The sequence below is a fragment of the Aspergillus pseudonomiae genome (assembly GCF_009193645.1).
Source record: "Aspergillus pseudonomiae strain CBS 119388 unplaced genomic scaffold BDV37scaffold_15, whole genome shotgun sequence".
In the NCBI taxonomy this organism is placed as follows: domain Eukaryota; kingdom Fungi; phylum Ascomycota; class Eurotiomycetes; order Eurotiales; family Aspergillaceae; genus Aspergillus; species Aspergillus pseudonomiae.
This window is the reverse complement of record NW_022476007.1, coordinates 475,090-490,986: the sequence shown is the minus strand read 5'-3', so window position 1 is coordinate 490,986 and position 15,897 is coordinate 475,090. Positions and strand designations below refer to the sequence as shown.

The 15,897-nt window shown below is 46.5% G+C and overlaps 10 protein-coding genes across 10 annotated transcripts; 5 read left to right on the top strand and 5 right to left on the bottom strand.

The window, feature by feature from the left end:
* Window positions 1–1,515: 1,515 nt before the first annotated feature.
* Window positions 1,516–1,956, top strand: BDV37DRAFT_242565 (uncharacterized protein). Its single transcript, XM_032081340.1, has one exon. It carries the CDS (start codon window positions 1,542–1,544, stop codon window positions 1,851–1,853), a length of 312 nt encoding a protein of 103 aa, XP_031944107.1. The 5' UTR covers window positions 1,516–1,541; the 3' UTR covers window positions 1,854–1,956.
* Window positions 1,957–2,429: 473 nt separating this feature from the next.
* Window positions 2,430–2,938, top strand: BDV37DRAFT_269814 (uncharacterized protein; the record flags this gene model as incomplete). Its single annotated transcript, XM_032084443.1, has 2 exons — window positions 2,430–2,513; window positions 2,693–2,938. The coding sequence occupies 2 exons, from the start codon at window positions 2,430–2,432 to the stop codon at window positions 2,936–2,938; spliced, it is 330 nt and encodes a 109-aa protein (XP_031944106.1).
* A 514-nt stretch (window positions 2,939–3,452) lies between these two features.
* Window positions 3,453–4,014, bottom strand: BDV37DRAFT_52901 (uncharacterized protein). The gene has a single exon (XM_032090831.1). The coding sequence runs from the start codon at window positions 3,916–3,918 to the stop codon at window positions 3,562–3,564; it is 357 nt and encodes a 118-aa protein (XP_031944105.1). The 5' UTR covers window positions 3,919–4,014; the 3' UTR covers window positions 3,453–3,561.
* Window positions 4,015–4,690: 676 nt separating this feature from the next.
* Window positions 4,691–5,021, bottom strand: BDV37DRAFT_242562 (uncharacterized protein; the record flags this gene model as incomplete). Its single annotated transcript, XM_032081339.1, has 3 exons — window positions 4,953–5,021; window positions 4,812–4,910; window positions 4,691–4,779 (listed from the first exon to the last, which is right to left on the bottom strand). The coding sequence occupies exons 1-3, from the start codon at window positions 4,969–4,971 to the stop codon at window positions 4,691–4,693; spliced, it is 207 nt and encodes a 68-aa protein (XP_031944104.1). The 5' UTR covers window positions 4,972–5,021.
* Window positions 5,022–5,381: 360 nt separating this feature from the next.
* Window positions 5,382–6,590, bottom strand: BDV37DRAFT_242560 (uncharacterized protein). The gene is made up of 2 exons (XM_032081338.1): window positions 6,265–6,590; window positions 5,382–6,210 (listed from the first exon to the last, which is right to left on the bottom strand). The coding sequence occupies exon 2, from the start codon at window positions 6,183–6,185 to the stop codon at window positions 5,661–5,663; it is 525 nt and encodes a 174-aa protein (XP_031944103.1). The 5' UTR covers window positions 6,186–6,210; window positions 6,265–6,590; the 3' UTR covers window positions 5,382–5,660.
* Window positions 6,591–6,856: 266 nt separating this feature from the next.
* On the top strand, window positions 6,857–8,341 carry BDV37DRAFT_242558 (aminoglycoside phosphotransferase family protein). The gene is made up of 2 exons (XM_032081337.1): window positions 6,857–6,985; window positions 7,041–8,341. Exons 1-2 carry the CDS (start codon window positions 6,956–6,958, stop codon window positions 7,878–7,880), a joined length of 870 nt encoding a protein of 289 aa, XP_031944102.1. The 5' UTR covers window positions 6,857–6,955; the 3' UTR covers window positions 7,881–8,341.
* A 2,190-nt stretch (window positions 8,342–10,531) lies between these two features.
* Window positions 10,532–11,861, bottom strand: BDV37DRAFT_269811 (uncharacterized protein; the record flags this gene model as incomplete). The annotated part of the gene is made up of 3 exons (XM_032084442.1): window positions 10,532–10,761; window positions 10,944–11,641; window positions 11,824–11,861. The coding sequence occupies 3 exons, from the start codon at window positions 11,859–11,861 to the stop codon at window positions 10,532–10,534; spliced, it is 966 nt and encodes a 321-aa protein (XP_031944101.1).
* A 545-nt stretch (window positions 11,862–12,406) lies between these two features.
* BDV37DRAFT_242550 (uncharacterized protein) lies at window positions 12,407–12,972 on the top strand (the record flags this gene model as incomplete). Its single annotated transcript, XM_032081336.1, has 1 exon — window positions 12,407–12,972. A coding segment is annotated over one exon (324 nt), but the record flags the coding sequence as incomplete, so codon positions are not given.
* Window positions 12,973–13,018: 46 nt separating this feature from the next.
* Window positions 13,019–13,584, top strand: BDV37DRAFT_291892 (uncharacterized protein; the record flags this gene model as incomplete). The annotated part of the gene is made up of 2 exons (XM_032089056.1): window positions 13,019–13,350; window positions 13,466–13,584. Coding segments are annotated over 2 exons (451 nt in total), but the record flags the coding sequence as incomplete, so codon positions are not given.
* Window positions 13,585–14,373: 789 nt separating this feature from the next.
* BDV37DRAFT_280724 (uncharacterized protein) lies at window positions 14,374–15,072 on the bottom strand (the record flags this gene model as incomplete). The annotated part of the gene is made up of 3 exons (XM_032086640.1): window positions 14,374–14,931; window positions 14,988–15,014; window positions 15,067–15,072. The coding sequence occupies 3 exons, from the start codon at window positions 15,070–15,072 to the stop codon at window positions 14,374–14,376; spliced, it is 591 nt and encodes a 196-aa protein (XP_031944098.1).
* Between the last annotated feature and the right edge of the window lie 825 nt (window positions 15,073–15,897).

Here is a 15,897-nt window from a genome sequence, read left to right as displayed (position 1 = left end):
ACTCCAGCGACTGCATCGGTAGGCGTAGTCCAGATCTTAGGCACGTTCTCATCAGAAACGGGCAGCTGAAGGAGAAGAATATGAAGTTGAAAGCAATTACTTGACCCATGATGGCAGCTGTCTTTTGAACAGAGTTTATGACGGGACCATGAAAAAATGAGAGCACTTATTGTGAGATAATAGTCAGTACCGCGGATATTGAACCGACTGCACGAAGTATGTAAGGCAGCGAGATTCTCCTCGCAGTCAAGACGGAGGTCTCCATATGCCCATTCCGATACATCAGTCACTGCTAACCATGGGTCGTTTCTATACTGTAAAAGAAAGTTTTGGATCTCTGCCGCAGTGTGCCGTTTTGGAGGAACCGTGTCTGCGAATACCCTAGACAGAGTAGCGATATCTTTCTGGGTCCAGTCTGGAGAGGCTGGCGGGCTCAGTGGGTAGATGCAGCCATTCGGCATTTGATTTGCCATGAAATGTCCGTCTGCAAGCTCCGAGTACATGAGAAGAAATGGTTCTGCTATGGCCAACCGTTCAGCATAGTTGTCCTTCTACTTATTCTGAGGCCGATTTCAAGAACGAAAGCCGAATGGATAGTGTTATATGTAGCCGTAATCTGTACCACTTTGGCTCCGAAGGCGAGTTATTTTCTTTTTCTAAAACGACATCTTTTACATTCTTACTGCACAATTTATACAATTGTATTCGTCATCACGCAGGTGAAACGACTCCATACCAACGCAACCCAAGCATAGCACCTAGCAAAATCCCGACCGCAGGAGGAACCTTGAACCACGCACTCTCAGTATAAGTAACAGCGGCGACAATAACCCACCACGGCTCCTTCGCCAGACTTTGACCATCGCGTTCCCCCGGACTCAAGTACCCTATTTCCCAAAGCCGTTACACAGCCGTAAAGACCAATCCTACTGCTGACGCATTCACACCGCGGAGGAAATCAATAACATACTTTCGCTTCCGTAGAACATGCCAGAAGGCTGAACCGCGATAGCAAGGGCGATACCAGGAAAGAATATTCCCAATCCACCAAGGAATGTAAATGTCGTGAACTGTCCGCTCAGTGACGTGCTGACTGTTGATGGACCACGTCCTCAGGATATAACAGGCCAATAATGTCTTATTATCGGTGCTTGGCAGAGTTGACTGAGGCACTTCAGAATTGAACACTTGAGAAGCTTGAGACGTAGCCGCCAGGTTCACGTGAGATCTAATTTTAGGGTCAATCAAGGCTGACTATTTTTTCTCCACATCTCCTTCTCCAGTATGATTGAGCTGAGGTAGCTGCCAACATTGGTTGAGGGGGTATAAAGAGTAAAGAGAGGTTTGTCCAGACAGAAGGCACCGTCACTCAGAAATGCACTAACTGCAACTCTTCTTCGTTATATAAATTCACATACGTGAACTTCTACTCACCCCTTCATTTCTTCCGGTCCCCGCTTTACTACTTGATATCAAATTACCAATAGTTTTTACCGGCGAGATGTCAAATACTGTACGCACTGGACCCCTCGCTTGAAGCAATGCAAAATTCACTGCTGAAAGACGTAAAGATCGAAGTCCGTCTTCGTTCGGCTTCAAAAGCCGCCCGCAATGATCCGAGGGCGACACCACCTCCCGAGAACTATATCCGTCTAATAGATGAGGGTTTCTCTGTCGACACCTCTGACGATAGCTCAGATGATATGTCCCTCGCCAGCCACTTCTCTGAGGACGACATATTTGCTGAATTCAAGTGGCTGGAGCAGATCGATGGACTTCTAATTGACCAAGACACTTTCAACTCGGGCGAGAAACTGGTCAAAAGCATCCTAGGAGATGAAAAATTGGCATGATGCCCCATAATTGCCGCATAAGGAAATGAATTTAATTGAATGAATTTTCACCTAATTCACCATTCTCTTATGAAGACTACACTCTAGGTGTATAAAACAACGTATGGTCAAGTGCTCTCTAGTTCATACTTCGGCTCTCGGGCAATTTTGCAAAGAATATGAAGCGGACGAAGGCACCATTGGGTCGCGCTAACCTTTAAAAATGGATGCTGAGGGTTTGATAAGAGTGAACCTAAGCCATGTATTCATTAATTTTATCTGAAGAAGGGCTTTTGCCATTGCTGTAGGTGGAGCACCTGCAAAATCTTCGGCAAGAAGGCCGAAGATACCCCACACATCAACAGTTTCCTCTACTCTGAGAAGTCTCCGGGCAATGTGGCAAACAACCTGGATATCGTTAGATTTACGTAAGGGATCAGGCTTTTGCAGTATGCTGGGTTGCCAACGCCCGCTGCCAAGGTTAGCTTCAACTCACAAGTTGTGGGGAAACGGATACGTACCAATTTTCACCTCTCCTTGTATTAATCTGATAAATCGCAGGAGGCGATCGCTGGTGACCCTTTGATTGTTAAAAAGATGATTGATTATCTCTATCGTGATGACTATGATGACACTTCCGAGCTCACTATCGAAGAACAAAACCGAAGCTCCCCGGAGCAAGTGGGTACCACCGGTATGGAAGGCAAGATATTAGAAACGAAGGTCTTGATTGGTGAACACAATGATCCCACAATCTCTACGTGGAGCACTGAACAAACCAAGTCACATATCAATTTATATTGTTGCCGACAAATACGCCATCAATGGACTTATGGACCTCGCTAAGAAAAAGATTAGAGTTAAATCTAACCCATCAGTGGAAAGACGCTTTCTTTATTCAACTTGTTAAGTATGTCTATGGGCCGCATGCTCCTGCAAATTTGAATTTGCAGGATACAGTAGCAACATTTACCACCCGACATATTTCCACTCTCAAAGAATTACAAAGCTTTCACGAAATCTGCAAGAAGTCCCCTCATTTTATCTACAAATTCTCAACTTTGTTGATGGAAAGGGTGGTACAACTGGAGACGGAATTATGGTAGGCCTCTACGTTTTCCTAAGCCTCCTAGCCGCAAAACTGAACGAGCGTGTCTGTCAGTAGTAGGAAATCTACTAATCTGGTTGTAGGGCAGGTTTTTGCTAGCCTTGGACGGTACATATGTGAAAGCCCCCACCGATCTAGTCGTCGTAGCCGCCCCAGCCAAAATACCTATTGCAGTGACTGCTGAAAATCTTTTAGTCACAGGAGTGGACTTCGGCAACATGACACTGAAAGGCATCATTGGTGTACTGACTGTGAAGAACGTTTCTCGTCACTTCAAAAGGCTCGAAGACATCGCTCAGTGTATCATAATGGCTACTAGAGAAAAGATTTCAATAAAATATCCAAATCGTTTCTTAACTATCTCTGCCCTACTCAAAGGCGGGGCGGACCCTGTTCCTTGTTAAGGTGTCAAGTTAAAGTAATAAGTAGACCAATTGCAGTGGATAACATATTGGGGACGTGATTTAATTCTCTCAGGATGATAAGGATTCGTGTTGGTATAACAGGAGTAAACTCGATAAGTCTAAGTAAAAGAATCCATCGCGGTATTAAAGGAAAATCGGTCTTTCATATACACGCCAACTCGTGGCAACGATTCCTAAAACCCCAGGTTGCTTGCATTCAACTTCGGGGTCGCACAAACAAAGCATTCGCCCGAATAGCGTCAATGAACTCACCCTCCACTTTTCCAGGGATCTGGATGGACGCCGTGAGGTAGACTTTACGCCCTTCGACTCTCTCTGGCCATGCATGCAGGGACAAACCGGCAACGAGACCTTTGATGCCTCCACTTTCTGTACGTCTCGACTTTGGGGGATCGGTATTCTGTATTGGGTCGTTTTTGCTAACGTTCGCACTGCAGCCCTGGCTTCGTCTCCCTCTCTCTCCAGCCTCCCAAAAACAACAGTTCAGCCTGGGCCCTTTGGAAGTACAACAAGTCGAGAGGGGATTAGGTTCTCTACAGAACCCGACAGTCATTTATGCTCTCCATCTCCGGACTTACAGGAGGGGGATGAGCCCCGAAGTAAGGGCTTTCGCTAAGCACTCCCCCTTTTGTACAACGTTCTGATCAAATCTCTCAGACATACAGCCTTGCGGCTCACATGACGAGCCCAGCGTAAGCCATGGGCGCTGTTCGAATATTTCGCACCACGACAACCACAGCATAAATATGTGTGGGACTCCCCCGTCCACCCATATAGCACAGAACGATGTAGCCAACAATCCTCTCGGGGAGCGAGAAAACGATCGGGTTGTTTTGGGTGATGGCCCACTGCAGCTGAAGCAAAATATCTTAATGCCAGCCTTGAGTCAGGGGGACCCCCTTTCAAACGATCAACGGCTGCCTTCGATCGGTGTGGTGGACTCTGGCCCAGAAGACCAACACCATCCAGACTCAGGTAGTTCCCTTTCCGCGGAGTCAAAGAAAGCATCAGTTCGTCAGAGAAGTCCGATGCCTCCTCGCCAGGTAGCAGGTGTTACCCCCAGTCCAGAACCCCCATCCACAATCACAAAGCCGCCCCGGCGGAAGTCCTTCGAAGTTGCCCAGGCACGGATTGTTGGAGGGAGAAATCGACCACGCCGCAACTGCCAACCGGGCTTTGATGTTGTTCAGCGTGACCACCATCCTGACTGCTCTGGCCAGGAAGAGAACCCGCGTCTCACGAAGAGACGCAAACGTGCAATTCGACCTGTGGGAACATTGACCAACCGTACATCTTCTGGAGCTTCCAAGAAGTTGCTACATAGCTCAGCGTCCGCGCAGTCGGCAAAGTCTTACGGCAGTCAAGATATTTTTGGGCATGCCATCCTTACTGTCGAGACTCACGCGTTGGGGACCTCGTATTTTTTCTCTTTCGAGCCAAACTCACCAAATGAGCTCGACGCACCGCAATTTCGGTTCGCTCTTGACGAGCCGCGCCGCCTGACGGCCCCTTCATCCACGCGTGGGTCGAAAAATGCTCCAAGATCTAAGAAGGGAAGATGTCCCTCAAGAAACGATATTCACACACCAGTGATATTCAACCCCATCGACGAGCGAGAATGGGAAGTGGAGCAAATCTTGGCGTCACGGATCTGGAGGGGAAAGCTGCAATATCAGGCTCAGTGGAAAGGGTGTGATTTCGATCCGACCTGGTATCCAGCACGCGGGTTCAAGGGTGCTCCGTATAAGATTCAGAACTTCCATGGAGTGTTTCCAGATCAACCTGGTCCCCCCAAAAGGTTGACGGAATGGCTAGAAGGTTGGGAGGCGGGACGAGAACTTGAGGATGTCCCAGATGATGACCTTCCTGAGTAACATGTACCGTTGGATACTATAAATTCCCAGTCTTCGGTCCTGAAACAAAACTGTATTGGTTGATCATCGACCTACACTTTGATATATGGACTTGACCTTCTTCATGCGAGATATAGAGTCACTTAGAATACTTGCGAATGAGCTCAAAGCCATAAGTTGATGGATTATCTTTCTAACAGCAAGTAGAAACGTAACAAAACAGGACAAGATACTCGAAAAAGAAGACACAGAAAATAGCACGGCATATAAAACGAATCTTCAACGGTATTGTGGATCTGAACAGGAGTTGGGCTCGGGTCCGAGATCCCCAAACTGGCCAGAATGCGTAAGATGCTGCCTTGCCCGCATTTGTTCCTCGCAAGCTAGGTGACCTGATAACCCAAGGAACAACAAAGCAGACATCTGCCTGCTGACATCCGCACTAGTAGTAGGCTCCCCGGTCGAGTTCGAGGGGTGTCTGATCAGGCCACAGTTTAAGAATCCCGTTCTTTGCAACTGTAACTTGTGCCGTGTCCGTGATAAGCCGATGCTGGTGTAGCAGATTGATCTGATCCGTCGTCCAAAATCTGCAACCAACTCCGTTTGAATCGAATTCGTATTTGTGCCGTCCATTCTCGATCAGCAAATCGTAAAAATGCCTGACCTTCAGGCCGGGGGCGACTCCAAGAAGAAATTGTGCTTGAGCATCCTTGGACACAGTATATGACAGCTCAGAGATGATTACATAGGCTTTGGAGCCTCCAGGGAGAATGGTACTTGGGACGGAGTAGCTAGGCTGGCAATCGATTCTGACAGAGCTCCGGTCGGATGTCAAGAGGTAGAGACACCAATGATTTGTGTTAGCCTTTTTGCTGTGTGGCACAGCAATCAGAGACTGCACTGGTGACTCCAGAATCTGGGTCTGGCGGTGCTTTGGTATAAAATTGAGGGGATGAAAGTTTGTCATTCTTCAAACCATGTGTCGGAGAGTCCTGGTACACGTTAAATTCTTCAATACATAACACCACAACAACATGGACACATACCCAAGCAGTAAAAGGTGGAATAACAAGTTTAAGGAAAGGCGAGGAGGATCTGTTTCGCGGAAGTTTGTCAAAGGATGGGCTTGGAGCAGTGAACGGGTGCCCTTAAATATTATCGCGTTCTAAACAGCCTAAGCGCTTCGCTGTCTATCGTCATGATGGACTGTTTCAGAACTCGTCGTGCATATGATAGATGAAAGCCTGGGAAGCCGAATTGCTATAATTAGAGGTTGAAAGTTGAGGCCAGCGCGTAGAGGGACTAATCATTGACGGAAATGCGATCAATCTTTCATTATGTGTGCCGCTCAAGGGAATCCAGCAAGAGAGGGGAGCCAATGGAAGTCAGATGTTCATCTAAACCTAAAACGATACGCTCTTATCTCAACCGACGTCCTTTAGGTGAAGCCAGCGACTGCTGAGACAAGACTGGTCAGCCGAAAACCCACCTAAGCGCTAACTGGGCGCTTGACCACCTATCAATCTCCCTTCATGGTCTGTTGCGCTCCTTGGCAATGACTAAGCCCGACCATGATAACGATGGCATCAAACAATGTTAAAAGTTTTGTACATTCAGCTTACCTACCCTTTTTTTTTTTTTTTTTTTCCCTTGCCCTCCTGTAGTGGTACCTCGATAGGAACCCAGCTTTTTCCCTTATCACGGACCTTTACACAAAATAACCGAAGAATTAGGAATATGGAAGGACCCTTACGCCCATTCACCGATGTATTGACTCCCTCAATTCTTCCGGTGGTGAATATTGCACTAACAATCTCGACAGCCGGCCAGTAAGGCCTCGGACAGGGCATTCCCGCTGGATGATAAGGACATCAATTGCGTCTCCGATGAGTCTCTCATCGACCTCTTAAAGTCTTCTCCGATCCTTTACGATTTCGGCCAAACGACGGTGGTGCGATTGTCTAAGAATCTCGTTTTAAAAGGCGGCGGCAATGTGCTGCCTTGCGAGGCAAAGATTCTTCAACTAGTCGCATCAAAGTCTAATATTCGAGCTCCTCGTGTCCATCGGTCTCTCCACTTCATGGACGATACGAAATATTTTGGCAACATGGGATATATTGTGATGGATTATATCGACGGCGAGCCGCTTGATGGCTGCTGGAGAGAACTCAGTGATGAACAAAAGATGGATGTCGCGAAGCAGACGGCCCAGATGATCATTGAAATGCAGTCCATCAAGCTGTTGGAGCCAGGCCCGATCGGCGGGGGCCCATGTCGCGGTCGCTTCTTCACGCACTACAGCGCCGGGCCTTTCAAGGACGTGGCCGAATTCGAGGGCTGGTTCAACCACAAGCTGGACATCTGTAAAGCATACAAGCACGCATCGCCAGACCTTCCGCCCTTCAAGTTCACCGAGTTTGTTCTCACCCACCAGGACATCAGTCCGCGGAACCTTATTCTGGACCGAAACGGCCTTGTGTGGCTCGTGGACTGGGCAGATGCGGGTTCGTATCCCCCGGCCTTCGAAATGGCAGCTCTATGCTCTCAGTCTCAGTTCATCGACTTTAATGACATGGTGCTGTCATTACTCCCGCGATACCCTTTAGAAGAACAGCAATTAGATTCCATTGGATACGCCCTCTCAACAGCTGCACTGGCTTGATTATTCCTGGATGGACGCCGCCTTAAACATACCCAGTCGTCCTCAACTTGGCGATCCTCGCTCGAACCACACTTTCACTACGACGGAAGGCAGGTTAATACAATGGATTATGATATGGCCTCAAGGCTAACACTACTTGAGATGCAGCGTACTGCTCTCAAAAACCCGTTGTTCAGACACTCATCAAATGGATACAACCAACCAGGGCAGAAGAACGATCTCAACGCAACAGATGTACACAACAGTCCACGACCACTGCGCAGATCTACGTGTCCTAAACCCGACCTTCGGTTATTCCGCCTTGACTCGTATCGTCGCTCACTCCAGTAGCCTCAGAAATAGTGCTAAGAATTAGTTTGTTGGAAGCATCAGAATGAATCATGGATATGAGTTGGGAAGTATCCTCTCGGTCAGCACGGCGTAGAAGATGTAAGAGTCGTTCTAGAATATTTGTATTATCTCATAGTTATGGTATCTCGCACAGTCCTTGGTATCCAACATATTCTACGCTCTCCCGTGGGCAATTGTGTGTCGGGTCATTGGCCTCAACCCGAATACTGCGTAGATGTACCATCCATATAACCAAGTATTTGGGCGTAGTCTAGTGTTTTCCTTTATCGAGATCTTAGTCCTTCGTCCGATTTGGGCGCGGGGGTTGATGAATAGGAAGTAGATGCTTAACGCGCTTTGCTTCTCTATCCAGTTAGAAAAAGAGGAAAGGGGTTGTGGGAGGGGAGGTGGGGGGGTTGGGGGGGCGGGGTTTATTGTGGCGGTTTACTGGAGAAGGGCAGGGCAATAATCCTGTCGACATTACCGGCGGGTTGTAGAGGACAAGTGTATTCGAGCCTCTGGTTCCAGTCATCATCAGCAATGAACCAAAAATGGCCTCATTCTGTGAGATACCCTCGCATGGGAATTTTTCCGAATTTCTCGATGCGTTGGGGTATATGCTCGATACTCTTGGAAACTATCTTGCCATTCTCAGGAGCTAATATCCCCATTCCTAGGAAAATGGGGGTTATTCGTGGGAGTCCTAAGACCCCTGGAACCATGGTGTTAGTTCTCGGGAGCAGCGGGGCTACCTCAGCACCTCCTCTAAGCTGTCATTCACTTCACGTAAGGTAGGTAGGACTCATGAGTATTGATTTGATCACTGATGTATACAATATGTGAGATTAAGAGCATATATTCCACTTCATTAGATGAAATGGACCGCATTACCCCATACATTGCGTCTTGACGTGGGAGTCCAACCAATCATCTCCACTATAGCAGTTCAATTATTATTGGTTGAATACTATTCATATCTCCACATTAAGGCCATGAGGATCTGGAAACGTCCAAAGTCGAACTGACCTGTGGCTCTCAGCAGCTGGCTCCTGACCGATGTAAGACTGGCAACTTAAGTGGCTGGGCTTAACTAGCCTTCCCTCGTGACATCCTATTTCATTTTAATCAACTGTTAATTAGAGCACTTGACGGCCAGACTTGCGAACGGAAGGGGAATGCAGATCAGCTAAACTTGGGTTGATTTGAAAACAAACCTAACTCCAGACGCTCGTCTGGAGCACCTGAAGTATCCACTCCCTATTACTAGACCTGTGTATCACGTGATTTCGAAATTCTAGTTTCTCTTTTACGAAGGTGAGAGAGCAGTTATGCTTCGCCAACAAGACTCTACAAAGATTATGGCCGGGAAAAAGAATAGACACGGGACTTCATTACTTAGGATTTTATACTCTAGATACTTTAATTTTTCTTGGTCAGCAATCTATCTTGAAGGCCTCAGCATGAGATCCCAAACAATATGTTCTCTTGTTTCCGGAACCTATCCCAAGCCCCACTGTATCACATGACAAATTCTGAGAACCACTCATGAGATTCACGCCCAACAACATCGAAATGCCTGACGCATGATGTGTCCACAGATGAAGAGGACAATACCAAAAAGTAAGTATTCGGAGGTAAACTATCCTTTTATCTCTTGCAAGCTGGTGTTGGTGTATATTCGCATCCATATATATCGAGCTTTTGGGAAGAAAAACCATACTCGATTTTTTGTCTTTACTTTCCGCGAGAGGACGCTCTTTTAGGATCTGGCCTTGATTTTCACTTTCCTGCCCTCTATTTTCTCTCGATATTTGCAAGAGCGCCAGCTATACGACGTCCCTTTCTTAAGTGATGCGATAGGTAACATATAGTGTGCTACTTGTTAATCAGAAGTTTGTTTGATCTGACTATCTACAGTGGACTATGGCGGCCAAATTGTATTACACACCCATACCGGAAGACATTGCGGATGACAATAACAAGTTAGTAACGGAGGCTATGAATAACGTTCGTTATCAATACTTCCCGTTTCCGTTACCCGAATTAGCTAATCGCAGTTCAGTTTGGAAGTGATTTTGAAGCGTCAAAGATAGATATTGAAGATACCTGGACAGCCTATACTATCAGACTTTTCGAGGCATCGCCCAAAAAACAGTTGGTAATATTCCGCCCACCTCCGTCGTCCAGATTCTTCAATTGTATCAGAGTCCGAAGTCCACAAAACGCGGTTGAATGGGAGATAATGCGGAAGAGTGGTTTATACATGGGGCTCATACCAGTTGACTGTCAGTTTGAGGCGATGCTGGTTGAAGTGAAGCTTATCACGCAGAGAGGGGGTTCGAATTGAAGATCACAGGCAAGGTGGACTCGTAGCCAAATCGGATAGCGTCTTCACGGGGTATAGATATAACCACTGTTGCAACGCGGTCTTCGATAGGAATCGTAAGGATAATGCTATGGCGAGATGTTGATGGAGGATAGAGTTTCAGGAGTCCATCCAACCTGGAAGGTGGAACGAGGAATGCCATTTCGATGACTTCTTGGGCAGGCCCTTTTGAATGTAAGAATGGATGTTTGATACAAAAGACTGAAACCTACTGACCGTGAACTTCAGGGACGCCATACGACCTTGGCTCAGTCTGCTGTATTACAGATTGGTCTTCCCCTCGAGCATCTTCTGCACTTCTATTCACCGCTAGTAAACAAATGTTGTTAGTTGATAATTCAGCGTACATGGAATCCACTCACACATCAAGAAATTCTTGAATTCCGGCGAATCTTGGAGTGGTTGCTCAGCTGCTAGTGTATCCAACACTTCGTATACTTGAGCAGGCCATCGACGTGGATGGTCCGAATCCAGGAATTCAACAACGAAGTCGAAAGTGCTCTTCGATAAATGGTTCGAATCCCAAACACTGGGAATAAAAGCAGCGGCCCATGTGATTGTCCCATCTGGCGTTAGGTTTCGAATTCTTTCAGATCGCTCGCGAGTTAACTTCTTCCTTTGGCGGACTGGCGGGTTGTCTAGTTTTGATTCCTCTGGGGGTCTGAAGAATAACTGTATATTTCTAATGAATGTGGTTTTATTTCTCAACTTGCCGGTGGCCCATAACTCTGATTTCATGGATTCGGCATGTGACAAAAGCTTTTGCCCTTCTAGAATGACAGTATGCTTTCTCCTCTTCACTAGTTCTTTTACCTCTCCAGCAAAGCTAGACGCAATTTTAGCAAGCTCCTGACTTGCTGCTTCTAAAGAGCTATATTGATCGAAATCGAGTTGCAGTCTTCCATGCTTCGCAATCTCTATCATCGAGTTGATCTCGACGATGAGACCCTGGCAACGACTAGCGCTGATGGTTGCCTGATATGGTGATTTGACATGTGGCGGCTCCATATTGCTTACAATGCTTGAGATCTTGAAGACGGATGACCTAAGAGGGGTGGTAGGTGAAGTCCTGTGAAATTGAGAGGAGAAGTTAATGAAGGAAGTTGGACTAGTTGACAGAACAATGGGAGTTGGGTTATTTGTGATTTTAACCCAAGTTATATCCGGTACTAGAGTGCCCTTGAAAGTTATATAATGGGGACACGTCACATGTCGGGTGGATTAAACCGGAACCAGAACGTCCAATCACACTTCTGTTCTGACATGCGGAAGAATCGGTTCCAGTTTCCTATCTGGCCGAAACTGCCAATCACGTTAGATCTTCATGATTTCAAATTTAGTAGTAAGTTGGGTGATTATAAATTACAACCCAACTTGGAGCTTTTTCATCATCTTCACGTACCTGTCTGACTCTCGCCGGAAACTGTCGTTTTCTACACATCGATTCTGCTATTCTATTATTTTCTCCATGTTATGCCAGCAACATAGTATTACATCTAAATGTACCGTCTTAAAACGAATCGATGGGCCGACTGATCTAGGCAAGGCAGTAAACAGGCCTCATGAAGTTATAAATAGAGCCTCTGGTTTATGTAGTTTAACCAAGCATGGTATTCATAGTTTTGGTTTCTATACCACTATCTGCACCTACCAAGCCTTCTCATTTCTGCATACTCTCATCGGTGCCTGCCAAATACCAATGGATTGTTTTGCCAGCATAATTGCCTTTTGCAGTGGTATTAAATGCCGCTTAGTGTCAAGTAGATGCGACGTCCAGGAGGGAAAGGTCTGGAACACATCTGCATCTGAGGCACATCATCTAACAACAGTTCAGGCCTTAATCTTCGTGGACGCCGAGAGAGGGCCGGATGACCTGGTGGTAACATTTCATCGCAACCATTACCAGGACCGCCTTCCATGGAATGAGTTCAAGTCGCTTGGGCCACCAGCTGCAACTGCAGTTGTCAAAGCTGGGTGGAAATTTGTGGCCTTAGAACAGATAGCGGAGTCAATACGCGCAAGGCGGTTCGACGAGAAGGAACTGGATAAACTTCGAAATGAGGCCAGGGACGAGCGCAAGCGGATTTCCATTCGCAAACCTTCGGATCCAGTTAGCGTTTTCGAAATAGACTAGGTCGAAGGATTGGATGGTCAGTTGCTTTAAGCTATTAGCAATAGTAGCCATGCATGTATAGATGCAGCCGATCATTGTACGTAGTATTCGTAAGTAGGTAATCAATACGGTGCCTGTCCACTCGATATAACAGGCGACGCATAAGTACTAGGAGGTGTTGGCAGGTGTGATTGTCAAAAGCCCGCCGTGTGCAGAATAAACCTGATATAAAAAAGTATTTAGTTCTGTTGAAGCCCAAATATTAAAGCATGGTCATGTCGACCAGCCCCTGGTTTTCTTTCAATCCACCATGGCTAGCTTGCAAAGGCAGCATAACACTCTCAATAAAATTCTTGAGCACACATCAATAAGGTTTATTTGTCCAGAATGTCTTCGGGGATTCCCGCGCCCCTATCTATTATACCGCCATTTTCGAGAGCAGCAGGACGACATCCATAAGGGCCTCAGCATGAGAAACACGGACCATCAAACATTCCTATTGTGTTATCAAAAGGCCCTCAAGGCCTCCATCCCTGCAGGGCAGCTGCCAGTGGATTCAAAATGCTTTGAAACTGCATATATTGTTGAGCATTATGAGGAGGATGCTGAGATACATGAACATATAACTCCGAATACAGCCAGTTAGTCATTTTTTCCCAATACGGTTGTTGTCCAAACAGAATTGATGTCACGCTCTAACGCATATATTTCTTTTTCAAGTGTGGTCCCATCAAGCAGATTCACTCTCTTACACAGGTCCATCATCCTCGGCTCTACCTTCTGATTATCTACCGCAAGGAGCGATACTTGACGAAAGCACGGTGTGGAACAACTGGGGAAACGTCAATCCAGGGTTTCAAGATGGTTTCAACTGAGATAGAGTCAATCGGGATTGCGGTTGCCGCTCCTTGTTCAAACCTAGCTTGGTCGGTGGATGGATGCGTCTTGCTTTTCTTTGAGTGATTGTAACATTTCGTATGTATATATTGACACACTGGTTTATGAATTAGCATAACTCGTGCGGACTTCCACCTTGTTGCTCAACGATCTATTTGAGGCATCCTCAATTCATTCCTCGGACTGTGATAAGTGTAAAACCAAAGTAAGGAACGAACACACTTGACCCTGACTGACAAGAGTCTCGAAGCACTCTGATTGGCTTTGGCCGGAGGAGAACACATCGTTTCATTGGACGGTTTCAGGTGGAGCCAGTGCATTCCGCTTGGCTTAAGAGCCATACCATAGAATTATTTCTATAATCTACTCGTATCTGAATGGTCCGTGAATGCTGCATCCTGTTTGCTTCATATGGTGCTTAAAATGCTGATTATGTCTGACCTGGAGAGAAAGCTCAACACACTTAAAAATATCATTGTACAAAGAAGTAAGACAATATTATTCGAACTGTCGACCAAGCTTGTTGGTAGAAATCACTATATTGGAACATTCACTCTTCCGTGGGTGTACAAACAAACAACCCCCACCCCCTCCCAGCACAAAGTTTCTCTCAAGCCGCTTACACCGCACTTCGAGTAAACCCGTTTGGCTCGACTGGTCATACGAGTATTACATTCAGCAAATCTATCTGAGTTGGCTGCCAGACTACCTTGTCTGCCGGGTGTATTCTCAAGATAACATATCACCCGCGATTGTTGTTAGACAGCCTATCGGACGAAAAATAGTAGACTAAATTCATACTCAAGAATGCTTAACAGCCTGACAAACTTGGCGCCGAAATCTTCCAATGTTTCTTCCCGCGCGTGTCGGTGGTTGTATCGTTCCCAGAGCGTCTTGCACAGCTGCTCGCAATCGTACGTTGGTGGCGATAAGAATATCAGGAGCTCTCGAGATGGTGGCGGTGCCTTTGGGCCATTGAAGGATCCATCAAAGTGCCAAGTAAGGAGAGCCAACTTAAGAAGATCGTTGTAGCTGAGTATTTCTGTCAAAGTCTCGGCGTAGCTATGGAGCAGTTCACTGCCTGCTAAGCGATCTACCCATTCCTGTTTATACCCGCTTTTCTTGAAAGCCTGGCAAGTATCTAAGAGATTCACGGCATCACGACTGAGCGTATACCGTAGGCGGTTGCAGTCATCCGCCAAGATGCTTAAGCACCGTACTTGCAATGCCTTCACTGCTGTCTGGGCTGGAAGGCGGAGAATGGATTCGGGCAAGGGAGCAGCGTTGCAGAGAATGGACTCAGACGTGGGAACAACGTTGCGAGCCTTTGATGTATAACACTTTAGTGAGGATCATAAACAATCGTGGTTAGGAAACAAACCATGGTTTTCATCAACTGTCCGGATGGCTAAGAACAATTCAGAGTGCGATCTCGTTGATAACTTGGTGTCAGAAAATACTCTCATATTTCCCATAGCCTACAACATCGCACAGTTCTTAAGATCAGTCCTTCGTTCGCGTGCAACCCTGGCATGGGAATCAAAGGAATGAAATCCTGGTTAGTCTTACCTACATAGTACATACTTCCGTGTTTGCGGAGACCCCCTGGACTCTCCATTCGGCCCCACTTTGCACATTACTTGCTGTATTGAAAACCTAGGTATTGGAGTACGATGCAAAGTTGGCTTCTAGATCACAATCGCTGGTTGCCTCGCATCTTCTCTGCTGCATATCATTGAACAGTGGTCGGACACGCGCTTAGTTCGGGATAGGTACCACAGACTAGTGATCATTGGCTAGAGACAGACGCAGGGAATGAGCTGGTTTACGAGTCAGGCGAAATCCTCTTTCGTTGTAGACCTGCACAGTCCGCCAAAACTAATTGGTTGGAACAGAACCTCGCTAGTTGTCTGATCCCTTTGGGGGAAGGGAAGATAAATAAATATTGGCTGGTTATTACAGAATAGAGATTCCTGTAATTCTGTGATAGCACCATCTCAATCAGGAGACCCGAAACGATCCTCATTACTACAACCTATCTCACAGGCCTTTTCGCACGATGTGGGACGTGATTACCATTTCCTTCATTTTCTGTTTTTGCATTATATATTATATTCTTTCTATGTGTGGAATATTCAGCTGCCATGCTCTCGAACTCTGGAGTCAGAATAGGTAAGATCCACTCTTCTTAGCATATGCTTGTTTTTACCCTGGACAATTATCAATTAACAGTATCGTAGACAAATTGCCTGGCAGTCACCGGTGTGACAAGCGGAGGTGCAAGACGGAGT

Bases quoted from the DNA above. Each gene is read 5' to 3' on its own strand.
- BDV37DRAFT_242565 (XM_032081340.1), top strand. From the start codon at position 1,542: ATGCAAAATTCACTGCTGAAAGACGTAAAGATCGAAGTCCGTCTTCGT.
- BDV37DRAFT_52901 (XM_032090831.1), bottom strand. From the start codon at position 3,918: ATGACTGTCGGGTTCTGTAGAGAACCTAATCCCCTCTCGACTTGTTGT.
- BDV37DRAFT_242560 (XM_032081338.1), bottom strand. From the start codon at position 6,185: ATGACAAACTTTCATCCCCTCAATTTTATACCAAAGCACCGCCAGACC.
- BDV37DRAFT_242558 (XM_032081337.1), top strand. From the start codon at position 6,956: ATGGAAGGACCCTTACGCCCATTCACCGAT. The intron at 6,986-7,040 runs GTATTGACTCCC...CAATCTCGACAG, and splicing joins CCTTACGCCCATTCACCGAT to CCGGCCAGTAAGGCCTCGGA.